Consider the following 19,078-nt stretch of genomic DNA (forward strand, 5'->3'; position numbering starts at 1 on the left):
GGATTCCAGACACAGAGCGATCCAGACAACACACAGACACACTCACACACATAGACACACACACAGCTCTGGGAGGCAGACGCCAGCGGTCCTGAAAACACAGCTAGGCACGGACTCACACTGAGTCGAGGGCACATCCCCTCCCTACCATAAACGTTGTCCTTCAAAACCCAAGCCTGCTCTGACAGCCTATTTCCCTGCGTTATCGCAGCACTTTGTACATGGCTCTAGAATAGACTTGCACTTGGCATTATAATTATTTGTTAGCCAGTTTGTCTTCTCCCGTAATCTGAAGGCTTCCTAAGGGAAGAAATCTTGTCTTGTGCAAGTGTTTTCCTCAGCATCTAAGCATGTAGCTTGGTATTTAGTTAGTAGGAGTAGGGGAGGTGCTTAATGAATAATTGCTGAATTGATGAACAGAGGAATAAATGCATCCAGACGGTGGTATCCCCCCCCCCCAACCCCTCAGAAGCACAGTGGATACCAAGTGCATGCTACTCAGGCCTCTGGCCCCACCTTCTTTTCTCTTAGTCCCTGATCTTACTGCCTCTCTGCTTCCTCAGAGGCCCCATCTTTCTCCCTCTTCATTCAATGCAAGACCATGAATTTGAGTTCGGCCGAGGGCTGGCAGGCAAGGTAAGGGTTAATGACACCTCATTAGGGTTTAATTGGAGGAAGGAAGCTGCCCTGGCACCAGACCGGTGGGCAGGCCTGCCCCTGGCTGGAAGCAGGCATCCCCTGTTCCAGCGCCCTGCCAGGTGTGTGCATTATTTGGCCCTGGAGATCCTCAACCCAGTCGGGGGCACCTCCCCCCACCATTTGCTTTGCCAATTTAGTCTCTAGGCAGTACAGACCAGTCCTCCCCATCTGTCACCAAACATTCAGAGGGGGAGTCAGGCTTCTTGTCCTTTCTCCTTTAGCTAGGCTGTGCCCCCTCCCACTTCAGGAGATGCAGGAGGCTGGGAAGAGGGGTCGGGTAAGGAACTGGACAACTGAGAGAGAACACCAAGGGGTGGATTTGGGATACAGACAGCGACAGAGAAACACAGCCACGGGGCTCAGAACTCGGAGATGTCTGCCCAATTTGACCTTAAATGAAGAGAATGCAAATGAGATGCAGACGATATGCAGATGAACACGAGGATCTCAGAATTAACATTCCCAGTGGCAGCAGCTCTGCACCCAGGACCCCAGCGCTGTTGCCAGTACCCTCTCCTAAAATCCCTGGCTGAAGTGGCACTGACCATCACTTTGAGTGAGAAAAAGGACCTCCAGGAAGTTGAGAGCTTGGTTGGGCTAGAGCCGCAGGACCTGGGAAGCTGGGCTCCACCCCTGCCTCCCCGCCCCCAACCCGAGCACCACCAAGATGCCAATGGAACTCCAGCGCTAACCACTCTCCAGGTAGTGCTCGGACGCACCGTCGGTTGCTATGGGGACCCCTCCCACGTCCAGGCCTGAACCAATGGGCGTCACTGCTGATGACCTCATGTCCCAGGCCCCCGAGTTCTACTGGTTATTTGGAAGCCGTAGTGCCCCTCTCCAGCTGCGTCAGGGCTGGGGGATCCCCCATGACTGGTGTGGCCTACTGATAGAAGGGCGTGCTGCGAGCTCACAATCTGCCGAATGAATGAAAAAGGGGGGGAAAAGGGATGGGTCACAAAAAGGCCTGAAAGGGTTTTGCGTGAAGGGAGATTTGCACACCCCCCCCCCCCCGCGGCCCCCACCCCCGCCCCGTAAAGAATGGAGCGGATCCGGTCGCAGAGACTCGGCTTCCAGGCTGTTCCGGGCAGAGAGTGAGCAAAGGTGAGTGGAGTTTTCGCATGTTTGGGAGAGCAGGGCAGGCCCAGCAAATTGAGGGCCTCACCCTCTGCCGTCTAGCGCCGCTGAGTTTAGGGGAGATCGGTGACGCCCCAAAACTTGCAGAGCTGCCCAAGCCTCCTGGAACCGCGCCCGGAACACGCCTGGAGGACTTCTCATGGGGAGGGAGGGAGGGCTGTACCGGAAGACCGCCCGCGCCTTCAGCCCCGCTCGCCCCGGGAGCCGACTTGGCTCTCGCTTTCCGTGGGGACTGGCCCCGGGACGGAATCCGGGCCGGCTGGGCGGACCGTGAGGGGCGGGAGGCCGGCTGGGCTGGAGGCCGGCGGCCGGCGGGCCTGAGTTGGCGACTCCGCCCCCCGCACCCCCCACAAGTGCTCAGCTGCCGAGGTGTCGCCCTCGCACCTGCAGGGCGTTGGGCGGCCGGCGAGGGCGTGTGTCTGTGTCAAGTGTGACAGGGAGGGCGGGGAGGGGGGAGGTCAGAGCCCGCTGGGCCGGGGTCTCTCGCACCTGCGTCCTTAGAGCCAGCGCGCCCGGTCGGTCTGCTAAGAGGGGCTGTCCCTCGGTCTGCTAACAGGGGGTGTCCCTCGGTCTGCTAAGGGGGGGTGTCCGGGACAGTTGGCAGCTGAGCGAGACCCCTCAGTTCTCAGGGCAGTGCAGGGGCTACTAACCAGTTGCCCCGCCTGCCCCACCCATGGTTTCCCTGGAGAGGGTGGAGGTAGTACAGTCGGATGACGTGGCGACATAGAGACATACATTCTGGATGACGGTAGACGGAACTCGAACCCAGGATCACAAGACAGCCATCAGCCCAGATTGCACGTCCGCTCCCCCCCCCCCCCCAAAGATGGTTTGAGATGAGGCCCTGATGCTGCCTACCCAGGCACTCGCACCCACAGACAGGCATTTTCTGAAAGGGGCCTCCAATGGGGGAAGGGGTCGACTGGAGTCTGCTCCCCGGCGCTGCCGTCCTCCATCCCAGGCCTCAGCCAGAGCAATGGAATGAACTGAGAGGGACCGGGTCTGACCTAGGTGCGGGGAGGGGGGGGGGGTGTCGCAATCCCCAGCATTTCAATCTGTCAGTCTCTGGCCCTCCAGCATCCCTACCCCACCCCACCCCACCCCACCCCACCCCACCCCACCCCACGCGGGTGTTCACACTCTGCCTCTCGCTGCCGCAGCCGCGGAGCTAATGAGCACAACATCCACCTATCGATCCGGGCTCAGTGCCAGGCGGGCCGGGGAGGCTGTGGGGCACGGGGCGGTAGAACACAGCTTGTGTGTGGGGAGGGTCCTTTCTCCTTTCCCCTCGCGCCACCCAGGACATCATTCAGAAAGAGCGCCCCGGATGGGTTTGGGGGATCACAGCCTTGTCTGCAGAGGCAGGAGAGTGTGGGGCTGAGAGCAAAGGGGGCCCTCCCTCCTTGGCCCACCCCCTCCCTCCTTATAAAAGCGAAGAACAAAGAGGCCGCTGGGGATGGAGGCTTTGATCCGACCCCACCTTCCCGGTTCTAGGCCAGGCACCGCCCAGGCTGCCCTTGGGAGGGAGAGAGACGCTCAGCTCTCAGGGACCCAAGCGCTGAAACCCAAGGTGCCTCTTCCTGTGGCATGGCCTGGTCCCGCAGTTTGGGCAGTGCCCCAAGTGGGTGGGCTGTCGGGAGCATCCACCCTCTCCTCAGCACAGGAAGCCGGCTCAGGGGGGTGGGCGAGGGTGCCAAGCTCCACAGCTGCTGCTGGCGCCCACTGCACATTGCCCAGAGGGGTGCCCACCGAGGCCTGGCATGGATGGCCTGGGCACAGCTGGCAGGGAGGTCAGGCCAAGCCACGCTGAGAGCAGAGGCCGCAGGGAGTCCTGGTGTCAAGGAAGGGGCCAGGGGGCAGAAGGTTGAGGAGAGCAACAAAAAAGATGGGTGGTTTATTGAGGGTTTGGTCCAGAAACTTATAAAAATACAAACTGGTATGAAATTCAGCCTCGTGGCAAGTCTGTCTTCACGGAAGACAAGTGAGTGGCCCCCTGGAAGGGAAAGGCGCTGCCCTCAGGCAGGGTCCACAGGGCACTGGGCACAGATGGCAGGTCTGGGCGGCTTCCTTGCCCTGGTCCTTCAGTCCACCTGCCCCAGCTCTTCGTCTTGGCCCCCAGCAGGCCCAAGGCTTCAATCCCACCAAATTCCAGTCTTCCTGGGAGATGGAAAGGCTCTCAAAGCAGCTGAGGAGACCTGGGCTTAGCTGGCCTTGGTTCCAGATGCCCAAGGCGGCCGGCAGCTCCCCCGTGGCTCCTCTTCAGCCTGGGACGAGGGGGCCAGCACCGCAGGGGTCACCTCGGACCCTCTGGCTTCCCTCCTCACGCCTCCACCTTGTCTGTCGGGCGTGGCACTCCTAGCTCAGGCGGCAGGGGCTCCTGCTCCAGGGCGTCTTGGGGGGGCTCTGGCTCCTGGGGTGTCAGGAAAGGTCCACTCGGCTCAGAGAACTCGCAGGAGACGAAGGATTGGGAGCAGCAGCAGCGGCAAGAGACAGAGGGGGCTGGGGGTGCCCCCGCCTTGCCACCCCGATGTGCCACTCTCTCCAGGGCTCCCAACAGGATGAGCTGACTCAGGCTCTGCGAGGGGGAGGGTGGCACCGATGTGTCCTCCATTCCAGCACCCTCCTTTCACTCTCCCCGTTAGCTGTTCGCTCCCACCCTGTTCTCCAGGACCTTTCCGATCAGCCACTCCCTCCCCATAACCGACCACCTTGTCCTCTCCAAAACCCAGCTCCCGAGTCTCCCCCAGATTGCCAGTGCAGACCACCAGCTCAGCTAAAGCTTTCGAAGGCCTGGCCCCCGGAGATGTGATTTCTGCTGACCCAGCACACAGACTGCAGTGGGAGCTCCCACAGGCTGCACAGGGGAGAGGGGCCAGAGCTTACAGCCCTCCCTGAACCCCTCCAAGCCTCCCAGGCTCTCCCCATGCCTTCCCTCCTTCCCAGAAGGGCCCCCCCGCCAGAGGGCTGCTCCCCGTGCCCCAACCCACTTACTGCTCTCCTTGCAGCAGACAGACACCTGGAGCCTCAAACACTGGCCAGAACTCCCGGGCGTCGGCACCGCTGGTTGGTGGGAGGAAAAAGTTAGCACAGGCTGGTTTGCAGACCCTCCCAAGTTCTCCTCTCTGCAGTTCCTGGAAAGCTTTCCCTTCCCTCTGGGCCCCATCCAGGTGCCAGGCCCCATTCATGGCTGCTGCTCGTCCCCTCAGCCCCTTTCCTAGCTCTTCCTCCTCCTGCTCCTCCTCCTCCTCTCTATAGACTCACTCTAGGTGCCCCCTCAGTCCTGGACTCAGGGCCCCTCCAGCCCCCCTCTCTGACCACAGCCCCTCCTGCCTCCCCCGTCCCAGGTCTGGTCTCCATTCCCAGGCCCATCCCTCCTGCACACCTTGACTGGTGGCAGTCAGGTACCGCTTCCACCCTCCCCCAAGAGGCGCCAGTGTGCCCTTCCTCACTCACAGATGTAGTAGTAGGTCTCTCCAGGCAAAAATTCGAAGCCAAGGGAGAAGGGTGTGAAGCGCTGAATCTTCTCCGAGAATTTAACAGGGCCAAAGGGAGCGAAGGGGAGGGAGCACTCCCAGCGCTTGAAGGCGCCTGGCCCTTGTGCCTGGCAGGCCTCATAGCCCGACCAGTCCACCATGTACAAAGCAAACGTCTCAGGGCCCTCGGGGGGCCCCGGGCCCTCATAGTGAGGGCAGAAGATGTCCAGGTAGTCGTTGAGGCCCAGCTCCACCACAGCGTCTCCTCGAAGCAGCCTGCAGACACAAGGTAGGCATGGGCTGAGGGGGTCATGGTGGGGCACAACGGTCAGGGACATCCTTCCCAGGGGTCTCTGCCAGCCTCTGCCCTGCCGTCTGGAGAGGCCGGAGTTCTCCAGACTGACAACTTCTGAGGGACAAAGAGGGTGCGAGCAATAGATGAGCGACAGGTGCCCAGGTGCAGAGGTTAAGGGCTGCAGGGCTCACGACCACGCGGCTCCAACGTGAGAAGGCCTCTCACCACACCCTGCCTTTGGTGTTGGAGCTGCCACCATCTCTCCGGCCCAGTGCCCAGCCAGGGCCTGGCCCAGCACTGTGCCTCATAACTGTTAGCTGGACGGCTGCTGCGAAGGAGCTGGAACAGAGGCAAGGGGTAGAGATCGGGCCCACAGGGCAGCCACGGGGATGGAGACTGGGAGCAGTATCCCCTTTAAAAGATGCACAGCGAGGGAGACTGTCCTTGAGCTCTCAATCCAATGCAAAGAAGAATGCCATTGGCGGAGTGGATGGTGGGTGCCTCCCTCTTTTTTTTTTTCCCAGGTTCCAGACATGGAGGGGAGCCCCCAGCACATATCACCCAATCTTCAGCCTCCTCAGGACTCCCTTCCCCACCTCTTGGGAGCTGCCTGGGGGAGCCAGTGCAGGTGGGAAGGACTGGGACACACCGCCCCCCCCACAGCATCCAATACAGCACGAACCACGCCCCCTCCCGACCACACTGACACACAACCCAGCCTGGTGTAGGAAAGGCCTCCAGCTGCCCCTCAGTGGGTGGTCCAAGGACCACCAGGACCAGGAGTTCTGATTAGAAACGCAGGTTCCTGGGCTCAGCTTAGACCCACTGGAGCACACGTCAGGCCTGTGTATGTTTCCTTTCACCGGGTCCTGAGTGCCTGGACAAGTGTCCTGCACAAGGCCTGCGCTCCATAGATATTTGTGAATTGAGTGAAGGAGCCAGAAACCTCAGCGTTGGGGGCTAGGACCTGGATTTTTAACAAGTCCTCTAAGTGACTCAGAGGCACTGGTCTGGAACCAGAGAGAGGAATTCCGAGGTGGAAGACAACAATAGCGCTTATCATATGGTATTGGCATTAGAATGACCTGTCCTGGCGCCTGCCCTCCCCAGGGGGTCTTTGGGCTCTGGGAGGACACAGTCTCATCTTCTCTTTCTAATCCCTGGCCCCCGAGCCCAGGTCCCCGCACACAGTAAATGTGAGTGAGTGAATGGACACAGAGTCACAATTGGTCTCAAGCAGATGGAGAGAGCGGAGAGAGGCAGGGGAACTGGGGAGGGGTATGGACACAGGGATTCACCCAAAGGTGATTCACCCAAAGGCGACTCGGCTAGAAGGGCAGGGCCGAGCCTGGAGGGAACTAGGAGGGATAAGGACCGCGATGAAAGCAGAGATGCCACAGGAGAGATCAGGAATCAGGGAGAGCGTCGGAGGGCAGGCCCGGCGAGCAGGAGAGTAACTCACTCTCTCTCTCCAGAGGAAGGAAAGCCCCCTTCCAGGCTGGGGGGGGGCCGGGGAGTCCCCAGAAGAGCAGCGAGGGGGGCGGGGCCCGGAGAACAGGCCAAGGCCCCTCAGCCCGGCTCCAGGAGCCTCCCCGCCGTTATTGGGGCTGGGGTTCTCTACGCGTCCCCCCACACGTGCGGGTCGCGGGAGACCCGGGCACGCCTCGCCCCTCCCCCCTCCCCCGTCGACTCAAACAAAGGAGTCCCGGCGCGCGGCCGGGTGCGGGCGGCGCGGCGCGGCGCGCAGGGCGAGTCGGGCGGACGCGCGCCCAGCCCCGGAGCGCCCGGCCCGGCGGCGCTGCCCGGGTTCGGCCCGGCTACCTGGGGTTGCTGGAGTTCCAGTAGAAGTCGTGGCGGAGGCCGGAGCCCCCGTGCAGCGGGGAGCCGAGCAGCGCGGCCCAGAGGACAGCCTGCAGCAGGGGCAGCAGCCGCATCGCCCCCCGCGGTCCGGTCTGGTCTGGTTCGGCCCGGCCCACTTCGCTCCGGCCGCCAGAAAGGTACAAAGTGGAGGGGCGGGGGGATGCGGGCCTCACAGACCACGCCCCTGCACAACTTTCCACCAATGGGAGCGCGTCTCCGCCTCTGCGCTCAGCGCCAGCTCCGGTTAACCCCCTGCGAGCCCGTTACCAGCGCCAGGTTAGCCGGGCTCCCGCGGAGGCTGGACCGCCTGGCGAGGGCGCGGGAGGCGCGGGAGGGGCGGGAGGGGCGGCTCCCACTACCCAGGAGGGTTATCCAGGAGGCCGTGTCCTTCGGGTCCGCGCTAGTGCCAGGCAGAAGGCGTTATCGGGAGTTTGGAGATTTAAACGGGGCACACGCCCTCTGCCCAGAAAGTAAAGGGAGGCCCGAGCCAGGACCCGAGAAGCCTGTCCAGCCACCTCCCCCATCGCCCTGTGTTCTCTGCACAGTAGGGATAGCGCCGGGGGAAGGGGCAACCGCCTGCCCCCCACCAGCTTTCAGTGGGGAGCTCGGTGCCCACCTTGGGGTGGGCGCCTGTCCCTTCCCGCCCCACACCTTCCTTCTGGGCTGGGGGCCCACGCAGCCCGGTCCTGAAGACGAATTAACGAGGTGGTTGCGGCTTGTACAAAGCACCTTTGTTCCCGAGCCCTCAGGTGGGGGCGGGGGAGGAGGCAGGTGCGTGGCCTTGGGATCGTGGGAGCCGCTGCCGGGCTCCACCCCGGCTCCAGGGCTCTGAGCACACCAGCCAGAGCCACTTTTCCCAGCCACCAGTCCGAGGGTGGAGACGGCAGGTTCCACCGCTTGGCTGCTTGGTCGGATGGTCGCCCCCAGGCGTTGGGGGCGAGGGCTTGGCGACTGGGGATAGCGAAGGGCGTACAATTCTCTTTGGCAATAGATTGTGCAGAGAGCCGCCCCAAGCTGGGCAGAAACAAGCTGCGGGCCCCCGGGGGACGCCAGCTGCTCCGGCCTGGGACTCTCGTGCTCCCCATCCAGTCTTCGTCTGAGGCGACAGCGTCCCCTGGCGGCCAGACGAACCGCAGCGGGGGCGACCCGGACTTCCCTGAGCAGACAAACTCCGAGGCCAGCTCCTAAAATCTTCCGTTTATTACAACCGAGCAGAGACTGTGCGCACCTCCCTCAGCCAGGCCCAGCGCCCAGATCTGCCTACCCCCCATCTGCAACTGCGTGCGCAGGTCCCCAGGGCGCAGCTCGACAGCTCGTGGGGTGTCTTAAGAGGCCTGCTCCTTGGCATCCAGGCTCTGGCTCCTTCCATCACCGCGGGGTGTGTGGAGGGGTGCTGCAGGGGACCGGCCCACGCCTCTTTAAGTCTTAAGCTGGGTTGGAGGCAGGTGGAACTTCAGAAGAGGTCAGAGGTAGAGGGAGGACATAGCTGGGGGCGGCGGTGCAGGCCTGGGGTGCCGGAAGCAGAGAAACAAGGTCAGAGGTCCCCTTTTCCCAGACCATTGGCCCTGCCCACCCCCCATTTTCAGCGACCCTCCTTGCCCACCTGGAAGGTACCACTAGGGGCGGGATTCCAGCTCCTGGACCAGGCTGGTCACTTGAAGGACACAGGCCCTGGGGGTCTGCAGGGAGTGGCTTCTTGGGGGGTGGGGGCTTGGCAGGCCCCGGAGACTGAGAAAGAGAGAAGGTAGGACACAGGCTTGGGAGGGGCTGTCGTGTTGGCATCCCCCCCCCCCCCCCAATGTACTGGTGCTGGGAAACACCAGCTGTTGGGGAGGGGGGAGCACCAGAGGTCATCTCTGTTTCCATCTGTCACCATAAGAGTACCAGTGGGGTATGTGCCTCAGCACAGAGGGGAGATCTCACCACGGCCACAACCACCACAGCCCGGATGGTGGCAAAGGCTGTGACCTTCTCTCCCCCCACTGTTACCTTCGGGTGCCTCACCACCGGGTCAGCGGGCAGAGGGCGGGCGGGGGGATTAGGTCGGCCAGCCAGCGCAGCCTGAACAGAGAGAGGGGCAGTGGCTGTGAGAGCACATTGAGGGGCAGTGAGCATGCAGAGGTGCTCCCACGGGGTTCAGATCGACATGCACAACAGCCAGAGGGCAGGAGCGGCGGGACATGCGCACAGGGCTCAGGTGCATGCCAGCAGATGTCTGGGGGGGAAGGTATGGTCACCGTGCTGTCCCTGGCCCGCTGCAGTCCCGCCACTAACCACCAGATGGTGGTAGAAACCAAGGCAGGAGGCTCACCCTTTGCTGCTTCTGGGGCTCAGAGTGTCTGAAGGCTGAGGGGCACCCGGGTCCCCTAATGAAGAGCACCACTGGCAGGGAACAGGGAGGAGAACTGCAGTTGGGCACCAAGCCTCCCGCCTGCCCTGAGCCAGGGCAGGGCCTGGCCCAGATTTACCTGGAGTTTCTTGGGCACAGGGTCAGGAGGCAGTGGCCTTGAAGGGGGTGCCGGGAAGCCAAGAGCACTAGGCTGCTGAGATAGCAGGAGGGGCCAACAGGCAGAGTGGGGAGGGGGAGGGAGCAGAGAGAGAGAGAGAGAGAGATGTGGGCAGAGAGGGTTAGTGCCCAGGGAGGGGCAGCTAGGACCCCCAGGACAATGGGGGTTTGCATGCCGTTATTCCTTTGCATGCAGAGGGGGTGACCAGTGGTAGAGTGGGCACAGAGACCACCTCCACACACATACTTCTGTCATCAGGTGCAGAGGGCTCAGGGAAGGGCACTCACCAGCCCTCTCCACATGGTGGACCTGAAGGCCATCCTGGGTCCCACCCTCCCTTTCCTTCCAGGGACCACAGCTTGGTCTCAAAGCCACCAGCATGGTTAGCTCAGAGGTCAGCAGACCCTTCTCTAGGCGACTGCCCCACCCGACTCCAGGCTGGGCTTGGTTTCTCAGTCTGCAACCAGGAGGGAGGAAAGGGCTGGCCCTGACTCCTTTGATGGACTCTTGGGCGCTGTGAGTCTCTCTGGGCCCAAGCTGGATGCCAGGCCAAAATGGGGCCCTCTGTCCTCTGGCATTCAGGACTCACCTTGACACCTGGCATCAGCAGGGCCCTCTGCGGGGGTCCTGGGCGTTCTGGGGGACCAGGCTGAGCTGCCCTAAGCATGGAGAAAGGGCTCAGCCTCAGGCCCTGTTCTCCACCTGTATGCCACTCTTGAGTGGGGTTAACTCTTTGCAGCCCCTTGAGAGGAGCATGTGTGGGGCTTAGGCCCCATGGGTGGGGGGCGGAAGCTGAACAGCCTGGGAACCCCACTTCCCAGCACAGGGCCTCCTGGGGGAGGTGATCCTAGCATCCCAGCTTACCCACTCAGGTCTACCAGTCTACGTGTGAGGTGAAGAGTTCCAGGGAACATGGAGGGAAGGGAGGTGCGTGGGTTGTGGCCCCAGGGGCTTGGGGTCAGAGCCAGGTGGCAGGGGCTGCAGAGGGGGTAGGGGCAGGGCTCCAGGCTGTTGTCCTCAAAAGAGCTGTGGAGGGAGCTGGGAGCAGGGAGGCTGGTACCTGTATTGGCAGCTGGGTCCCTTGAGCTGGCAGAGTCGCTGGCGCAGGCGGGCACGGTACCAGTAGCTGGCACCAAGCAGCACCAAGATCAGCAGCAACAGGAGGCTGAGGAGCAGCCCTGTGGTCAGGGACCTGGAGGCTGTGGGGTGAAGGCAGGTTTGAAGGTGAGCAGGGCTGAGAGCTCCACACCCAGGAACGGGCAGGGAGTAAAGTCAGGTGCTGAGAAAGTGAGGGGGTCAGGGGTCACAGAGAGTCAGGGAGCCAGCAGTGAAGGGGTGGGTAAAAGAGAGGGGTAAAGGATGAGCCACTCTGCCCTCCAGCTGTCCCTGTCCCCAGGCCTTGCTACCTCGGATCCGGGCACGGCAGTCAGGGGGTGCCCAGCCCTCCTCACAGTGGCAGAGCCTGTTGCTGTCGCAGACCTAGGAGGAACAGGTTGAACAATGAGGGGCTCTGCACTCTGGGGCCGTGTGTCCCTGTCCCCAGCTTTTTCAAGATCCCAGATATCCACAACTGGCAGGTGAGCCAGGGGTTTAAGGGGGGGCAGAGAGCCAGCACTCTGGGAGTCTTCATGCTGGAGGAAATTAGATCGACTACCACTGTGAGTGCCTTCTAGATGCTGGACACCAAGTTAGAAGCTTTCAGACTCCTCTCTTGTCCCTCAGGAAGTGGGTACTATTACTCTGCCCATTGGACAGACGAGGACACTGAGCTCAGAGAAGTGAGTAACCTGCCCCTGGTCATGCAGCTAGGCAGGGGTAGAGCAAGGATTAGAACCAGGGATGTCTGTTGCCAAAGGCCTGGAGGCTCCCTACTCCCCTTTCTCATTCCCACGCCAGCTCACCCCGTGCCCATTGCATTTGCTTCGGCATTCCTGTGCTCCCAGGAGAGCCAGAGGCTGGCATCGACGGTCAATGCACACCTGCCCAGTGGGGAAGAAGAGCAAGGATCACATTCTTGCAGAACTTACCAGCACTGGAAGCCAACACGGCTAAGGCCGCACCCTGCTTTTTCAGATGGGAAGACCAAGGCTCAGAGGATGACAGGACTTGGCTCAATCACAAGAATGTGAACTCCCCTCAGATCTGTGCCTTTCACACGGGTGGGCAGTGAGGCTTGGGCACTGCTCACCATGCTATCCCTCCCCACTTACTCTGGCTCACCCAGGCTGCTCACCAGGCCAGGGCCACAGGCTGTGCCAGGTAGAGTCAGGAGGGGCTGGGCCACGTCGTTGCCCAGGTCCAGGTGTACCCAGCTGCAATTCAGGTGGGTCCCGTTGGCTTCTAGTATCTCCCAGTGCAGATCCCGGGCTGAGCCCAGCAGAGGCTGGGCCATGCCCCCCTGGCACTGGAGCTGCCCGCAAATGGCATCTCTGGAGTGAGGAAGGAGGCATGGGATCTGTGGGAGTGGGCCAAGGCTCCCACAAACCTAGGGGAGGAGCCATTGATTTCCTCACTTACCTAGGGTCACAGGACAGGTAGCTGCCAGTAGGACTGCGCCCACAGCTCCCAAAGGCATCCCCCCGAGTATTGGCAGTGAGGAGGCATGGGGGTGCGGCGGGCTGGGCCCCAGGCCCCCAGAGAGCCTGGCACTGTTGGGCATAGGAAGCACAACGCCCTCGCATGCACACAGCCTGTCCACCATCACACGGCTCGCCATCCCCCAGACTGGTATCAGGAGGGCACTGGGAGCTGTCTCCTGGGCAGAATTCGGGCAAGTCACAGTCACCTCTCTTCGGACGGCACTGCCAGCCAGCCGGGCGCAGCTGTGGAGGGTAAGTGAGTATCAGTGTGGGTGCCGGGCAAATCCAGCCAGGCCTGGAGGTCAGAATGACTCTCTCCACTCCGGCCCCTGGCAAATGAGCTCTAGAAGACGAGTCCAGTCTGTGCCCACCTGGCAGTTGTGACAACAGGGTCCGTCGGATGCACACTGTGCCCCTGGCCTCAGCTGGCAGGTGAAGTAATCACAGCAGGGATCGGTGCAGTCCTGTGGGCCAGGGCACAGAGGGGCTGGGCATCAGAGCAGGCTGCGCTGAGCTACTTCCAGTTCCTCCCAGAGCCCGAACCCAAAGACACCCACAGCCAGTGAGAGCCAGCCCAACAACTCACATGCTGTCCCTGCAGACAGGGAGGTGGGAGAGGAGTGGGAGAGCCCTTCAGAACCAGAGAGGGGCTCAGGAGGCTTGGAGGGGGCCCTTGAGCCAGGGCCAGGGCACAGAAGTGAGTGGGGCAAGGCTCTGGGTGAGGGGCTCACATCTGGGAAGTCACAGTTGTACTGCTTGCTCAGCTCCACAATCTTATTTCCACGGACAGTAGCCATGGAGCGCAGGCGGGGCAGCTGTTCAAAGAGGCAGCTGCCCATCCCATCCAGGAGGGCCTTCTCCAGGGCCTGTCGGCTGCAGTTGCTGAAGTTCAGGCCGGGCAGGAAGCTGGGAAGGGCAGCAAGGAAGGTTGGGGCTGTTGACCACTCCCTGACCCCTGCCCATCCCCTCTACATCCTGCAGTTACTCACTCTGTGGAGGCCTCCATGATGCAGCTCTTGGCTGGGGCTGGGCCTGGACAGGGGCAGCTGTTCCCAGGTGGGTCATGGTCCAGGCCCAGGCTGTGGCCCAACTCATGGGCTATGGAGGAGGCAACTCCCAGGATGCTTATGGAGTGGTCCTATGGGAAGGGGTATCCCAGGTCCAGCACCAGCCTAAATGCTCCTGTTCTCTCCTCAGCTGACCTCTTGGGCACTCTGCAGGCACTGCCTCTCTCCTGAGTTGCTTCTAAAGTAGGAGGAGAGCCAGGCCAGCGTGGCTCAGTGGTTGAGCACTAACCTACGAACCAGGAGGTCACGGTTCGATTCCCGGTCAGGGCATATGCTGGGTTGCTGGCTCAGTCCCCAGTGGGGGGTGTTCAGGAGGCAGCCAGTCAAATGATTCTCTCTCACCATTGATGTTTCTATCTCTCCTCTCCCTTCCTCTCTGAAATCAATAAAAATATGTTATAAATGAATGAAAGAATAAATAAGTAAGTAAATAAATAAATAAAGTAGTCGGAGAGCCCAGGCCTGGGGGGGTGGGAAACCTGGGTTCTAGCTCAGCTCTGTTCTCCTTCCCTCACTGTGTGGTCCAGGGAGATCACCTCTGTTCTTTGGGCCTCAGCTACCCCCCCCAAAATGGGAAAACCTCCTAGGTGAATTCTGTACACTGATGAGCTGGCCATCAGCGAGGGTGCCCTGACTGCAGAAGGCACATGAAGCAGCCCTGCTCTCTAGACCTATCACTTGGCGTTGGGTAACTTTGTAGGTGGTTCCAGTGAATAAATGGTACCACCAAGAGGGACTTAACTGGGAATGGGCAAGAGACCTGGGAACAGCTCACCATGTTCACGCCTCCTGAGTAGTCAGGAGAACAGATGGAGTTCTGAATGGCCATGCCCACCATGGGCCCAGAGAATGAAGTAGCTCTGTGGAATTGAGAAGCCAAAGGTCAAGGCCAAACACCAGGGGAGGCCAGAGCTTCAGGGCCTCAGGTAGGGAGCTGGGCTGTACAACTGGCCAGGTCAGGGCAGAGCTGGCCCACGGACTGAGCCTGGGGATCTTACGTCACCAGCTGGGCACTGTCGTGGGGCAAACGAGGCAGTAAGTTGGTCCGGCGCCAGCGGAGGAAGTTGTCTAGCGTGACACCTGGGTCTTGGCTGATCTCTATCAGGTCTTGATGCGTCCAAGCCTCCAGGCCCACTAGCGCCACTCGTACATTCAGGGGCCGGAAGAACTGGAAAAGAGCCGGGGCTCAGGAGTGGGGTTCTCACGGTTAGGGGGCCGCAAGGATGCCATCCAGCCCGACACTCACCGTGTCCAGGAGGTGGACCGCTTCCAGTGTGCGGTTCAGCAGGTACTGGAAGTCTGGGTACCTCTGGACCTGTGGGTTAAGAGAGGTACCCATGAAAGGTGGCAGGGCAGGTGGGGGTCAGGGCAGGACAAGCAGGGGCCAGCAAGCTCACCTCCGAATGATCAGCTACAATCATTAGCTCAATAATCTTGGTCTCTGTCACCACATCCCGCCGCCACTGTGGACAAGAAGGAGCCTCAGGCACACGGGCCGCTCACTGCCGGGAGCTGCAGGGCTGACCAAGCTGTGTCCACTCCCACCCGGAGGACAGTGAGGAGCCCCTCTTACAGAGGAACCACTGAGAGCCTGAGAGGCTAGGGACTTGCCCCAGGTAGGCCAAGAAGTAGGTTAGGAAGCTGGGGGCAGAGCCCTGCTTTTCTGGCTCCAAATTCAATGGTTTTTTTTTCCCCAAATTAAAATAATAATAATAATAATAGCCAACACCATCAAATACCATATGTCAGGCACAGTTCTAAGCACTTTACTTACATATTGAGTCACTTAATTTTCATAGCAGCCCTATAAGATCCGTAGTTTTATTATCTCCATTTTACAAATTAGGAAACTCGTTTTTTATTGCTTTATTATTGGTAACTACGTATTTTCTATATCCAAGTGAGCTCTCTACATGTGGGATCATAAGACATGAGGAGCTGGAGTCTAGTACATACATCTAAATCCTTGATCTACCACTTATTAGTTGAATGGCCTTGGGCAAGTCATTTAATCTCTCACTAAAATAGAGCTATCAATAGCACCCACCTCCCAGGGTTGCCGGGAAGCGTAAAGGAGATAATGTTCATAAAGTGTCTGCACGTGGAAATTGCTCCATTAGCAGGAGCTGTTGTTACTGTGGACAAATTGCTCTGAGGGTCCCGGGCCAGCCCTCCTGCCATTCATTCCTCCTTACCCGGCGGATCTGGTGCTGTCCCAGGGGGCGCTCTGGTGGAGCCTGAGTGGACACGGGTTCACGCCAGCTCAGGGTGCAAGTGTGGCGCGGCACGGGGCGATCCTGCATCCGGGAGACGACGGGAGGACCCTGAAGGCCCCCAGGCCTCAGCTCCAGGGTGTAGCTTTTCTCTGGGGACAGGATCACCAGGCCCCTAGAGAAAGAGACAGGAAGTCAGACAACTTTTCAGCTCCATGCCTCATGCCCTGCCGTCTCCCCACTTTTGTGGACTCTACCCACTGTACCTGAGCCCGGAGCAGGTGCAGACGGAGGCCCAGGAGTCTGCATGGCCCTGCACTCCGCCCTGGTAGCAGCAGTTCTCCTACAGCACAGAACAGAGCGCCAGTTTGCAGGCTAGGCCAGGGTTTCAGCCCAGGAGACTTGCCTGTTGGTTAAGATGTAGCATCTTCCCACATCCTCCAGGGATGGCCCCCTCCAGCTGCCCCTCCCTCCTTTCCTCAGGCCAGAAACAGGGCACAAGAGGGCCCGACTCACCAGAGTGTGTCCCTCACTGACTACCCTGGTGCCATCAGGTTGGTACCACACCAGGGTTGGGTGGCCTGGCACTAGCTCCCTGTGAAGACAAAGGAGAGCAGTATCAGCTCTCTCCCAGGGTGCTGCGGGGCCAGCCTGCGGCCTGAAGGTGACAGCGGGTTAACGGGGTGCCAGGCATTGCCCCATCCTTCCTGCTTCCCCCCTGAGGCAGCAGAGCATAGTGGTTGGGCCACAAATTCTGCCAGGCTTTCCGGGTTCCAACCTGGATTTCACCACACACTAGCTGTGTGAGCTCGGGCAAGTTATGTAACCTCTCTGTGCCTTGACTTCTTTATGTATAAAACGAGGACAGTAATAACACATTACTTGTATCTCCTTGTAGGGTTGTTATGAGGATTATATGAATTCAAGCACTTAGTACCTAACACACAGTAAATGCCATATCAGTTGTTAGCCATGTTATTGTTATCATTATTATTACCCCGGCCTTTACCTATTCTGTAGCAGCTTCAGGATATGACTCTCACCATCCAATTCCAATTTGATCCGTAAAGTCTCAGGCAGGCTGGTCTGTGGGCACCAGAGAACAGGTCACCGCCCTGGCCCTACACCAAAATTCCTATTCTCCCTGACCAGAGAGTGTCAGGCCCTTAGGAGAGCACCAATGATTACATCACTGATTGGGGGGGCTGTCCCAAGGGAGGGGTCAGGAAGGCCTGTCTGGCCTGGGGCATTGTTCTGGGGGGTTGTGCTGGGAGGTCAAAGAAGGTATCTTGAGCCGCCCCCTTCTCGGCTTCCTGCCCAGAGAGGAAGCATCGTGGAGGACTCGGTGCAGGCCCCAGCCCTTCCTCTGACTCAGCTTTAGAATTGGGGGTAAGGGGAGGGCACTGGGTGAGGTCCTGACTCTCTCTCCAAGTCCCTCCATGGAGAAAACCAACAAATGAGACCAAGAAATCAAGTTTGACCTCAGGATTTCCCAGTGGCCATGGATGGGCTGGGTGGGGCTGAGGCAGATGGGTGGAGAAGGGGGAGGGAGCTAAATGAAGCCGGGTGCTGGGGTGTGATGGGAGAGGTGGCCGAGCCACAGTGAGGTCCACTCACCTGCTCTTCAGCCAAGCTTCATCTTGAGGCACCTGACTCGGGGGGTGACAGGGTGGTATTTACTTGAGGGTACGGAGAGGCTCACCTGAAGCACCTCTGCTATGCTGAGTGTGAGGTTGTCCTGAAGGATCTGGGGTCCCAAGGGCCCACTCGGGGTCTTCTCTGGAATTGCCTGCTCCTCCTTGGTGCCACCTGCAGGGTCCCCAGAGTACCCCAAGAGCATGCTGAGACACTCAGCCCCAGCTGGTGCCCTCGGACCGCCCTGGTTCCCAGGTACTTCAAGGCCCCTTCTCTGCCTGAAGGGCTCCTGAACTGCGTGCTGGGACTTAAAAGGAGAATACTGGGGGTGGGGGCTTCCTCCAATAGTGGGCCTTCATTCCACCAACATCCCCAAATCCCCAAAGAAATTGAGCTAGCCCAGCCTGTGGCTCCTCCCTCTCGCCCTCAGGCCAATCCCAGGTTCTCATAGGGGCCCTCTCCCCTCCCACTCCCACCCAATCTCCCTCCCCCCCAAGCAATGCCCCCTACGAGGACTGAGGGAAGCCTGGTGGCTGGGTGCCCACTCACCCTCCCCTTTTCTCACGTCGGAGATTCTGGGAACGCCCATTTCTGGGTGAGCAGTGCAAACACCACCATGCCCTCCCTAAACACCCCTCATGCCCAGTTAGGCACACCCGCTCCCCACAGCCTCTGCTTCCTCCCTGGGTCCCCCCCCTCACACAATGGCCCTCTCTCCTCCGGACACTCCACCCTCGCCTGCCCGCTCGGCCCCCGGCCCAAGACCGCAGCAGGAAGTGAAAGTTCCAAGGAGGAGTTGGTGTCCCAGCCTCTTTCCTGGCCAATTCTCCCCTCTTTTGGCGTCTCCCGGGCCCCCGCCAGCTCAGCCAGGTTTCTGGTGGCATCAGCACCAGAGTGAGAGGTGCCTGGCCGTTCAGGCCTAGGTGGCGGCGGCAAGAATCCTCTTCGCCAACCCTACGAGTGTGTCCACTGGGCACCCTGGCCCGGGTGAAACGGCCGGCCAGGCCCCAAAGGAGCGAGGCCTCAGTCCTGGGGCGCAGTGACCCACTCCCGGAGGGGCGGGGCGCTGCTCCAGGCCCCGGGAGCTGGAACCAGCGCCCGAGAGTGTCCGCGGGGACCGTGCCGAGGGTGACCCTCCTTTCCTCTCCTCTCCTCTCCATCGCCCAGTCGCCGGCCCTCGCCCAGGACCGCAGACGAGGGCCGGCCGCGCTGGGTCTCCTTGTGCCCCCGATGCCTCCCGACTTCGCTGCGCCCCTTTCCAGTCCTGCCCTGGCCCACTCCTGGCCCCGCACTCACTTGTCCCTGGAAGCGACGGGAAGGGCAGGGGGCTGCCCGCGCCCAGGAGCCCCAGGGCCCAGAGCAGCGCCAGCCGCATGACAGCGGCGCCCGGGGCCGGCGAGGGCGGCAGGTGCCGGGCCGCGCGCCGAGTCCAGCGGCGGCCGGGTCTGCTTCGCGCACTGCGCCGCGCCGGGCCGCCGCCAGGCCCCGCCCCTCCCCTCTCACAGGGTCCCGAGCCAGGCCCCGCCCCGCCCCTCCCGCCGCGGCCCCGCCCCTCCCGCCGCCAGGCCCCGCCCCTCCCCTCTCACAGGCTCCCGAGCCAGGCCCCGCCCCTC

The 19,078-nt window shown here is 60.9% G+C and overlaps 2 protein-coding genes across 17 annotated transcripts; both read right to left on the reverse strand.

The window, feature by feature from the left end:
• Positions 1 to 3,700: 3,700 nt before the first annotated feature.
• On the reverse strand, positions 3,701 to 7,744 carry EFNA4 (ephrin A4). Of its 2 annotated transcripts, none has more exons than XM_036343245.1 (4): positions 7,426 to 7,744; positions 5,290 to 5,585; positions 4,828 to 4,896; positions 3,701 to 4,246 (listed from the first exon to the last, which is right to left on the reverse strand). In XM_036343245.1, exons 1-4 carry the CDS (start codon positions 7,536 to 7,538, stop codon positions 4,197 to 4,199), a joined length of 528 nt encoding a protein of 175 aa, XP_036199138.1. In that variant the 5' UTR covers positions 7,539 to 7,744; the 3' UTR covers positions 3,701 to 4,196. The 2 variants fall into 2 exon arrangements, with proteins under 2 accessions (XP_036199138.1, XP_036199137.1); XM_036343244.1 differs by having other exon boundaries at positions 3,701 to 4,411; positions 7,426 to 7,740.
• Positions 7,745 to 8,646: 902 nt separating this feature from the next.
• On the reverse strand, positions 8,647 to 18,936 carry ADAM15 (ADAM metallopeptidase domain 15). 15 transcript variants are annotated; one of them, XM_036343230.1, is made up of 23 exons: positions 18,762 to 18,936; positions 17,533 to 17,639; positions 16,840 to 16,916; positions 16,347 to 16,425; positions 16,097 to 16,173; positions 15,813 to 16,005; positions 15,015 to 15,080; positions 14,864 to 14,932; positions 14,616 to 14,785; positions 14,393 to 14,477; positions 13,540 to 13,688; positions 13,282 to 13,456; positions 12,922 to 13,014; positions 12,489 to 12,793; positions 12,205 to 12,400; positions 11,873 to 11,950; positions 11,378 to 11,450; positions 11,032 to 11,170; positions 10,561 to 10,630; positions 9,933 to 10,004; positions 9,388 to 9,525; positions 9,068 to 9,192; positions 8,647 to 8,970 (listed from the first exon to the last, which is right to left on the reverse strand). In XM_036343230.1, the coding sequence occupies exons 1-23, from the start codon at positions 18,838 to 18,840 to the stop codon at positions 8,928 to 8,930; spliced, it is 2,658 nt and encodes an 885-aa protein (XP_036199123.1). In that variant the 5' UTR covers positions 18,841 to 18,936; the 3' UTR covers positions 8,647 to 8,927. The 15 variants fall into 15 exon arrangements, 14 of the variants coding, with proteins under 14 accessions (XP_036199123.1, XP_036199128.1, XP_036199122.1 ...); XM_036343235.1 differs by lacking the exon at positions 9,388 to 9,525 and adding an exon at positions 9,776 to 9,846; XM_036343229.1 differs by having other exon boundaries at positions 9,933 to 10,007.
• Positions 18,937 to 19,078: the final 142 nt, after the last annotated feature.

The sequence above is a fragment of the Myotis myotis genome, unplaced genomic scaffold, assembly GCF_014108235.1.
Source record: "Myotis myotis isolate mMyoMyo1 unplaced genomic scaffold, mMyoMyo1.p scaffold_m19_p_18, whole genome shotgun sequence".
Lineage (NCBI taxonomy): Eukaryota > Metazoa > Chordata > Mammalia > Chiroptera > Vespertilionidae > Myotis > Myotis myotis.

Excerpts from the sequence above, each read along its gene's own strand:
- EFNA4 (XM_036343244.1), bottom strand. The coding sequence starts at position 7,538 with ATGCGGCTGCTGCCCCTGCTGCAGGCTGTCCTCTGGGCCGCGCTGCTC. Across the intron at positions 4,897-5,289 it reads AGAGACCTACTACTACATCT|CGGTGCCGACGCCCGGGAGT; the intron begins GTGAGTGAGGAA and ends CCCACCAACCAG. Across the intron at positions 4,412-4,827 it reads TGTCTGCTGCAAGGAGAGCA|AGCCTGAGTCAGCTCATCCT; the intron begins GTAAGTGGGTTG and ends TCCCCCTCGCAG.
- ADAM15 (XM_036343229.1), bottom strand. The coding sequence starts at position 18,840 with ATGCGGCTGGCGCTGCTCTGGGCCCTGGGGCTCCTGGGCGCGGGCAGC. Across the intron at positions 12,794-12,921 it reads CCTGTTGTCACAACTGCCAG|CTGCGCCCGGCTGGCTGGCA; the intron begins GTGGGCACAGAC and ends TACCCTCCACAG. Across the intron at positions 10,008-10,560 it reads TGCTGATGCCAGGTGTCAAG|CAGCCTAGTGCTCTTGGCTT; the intron begins GTGAGTCCTGAA and ends CTGCTATCTCAG.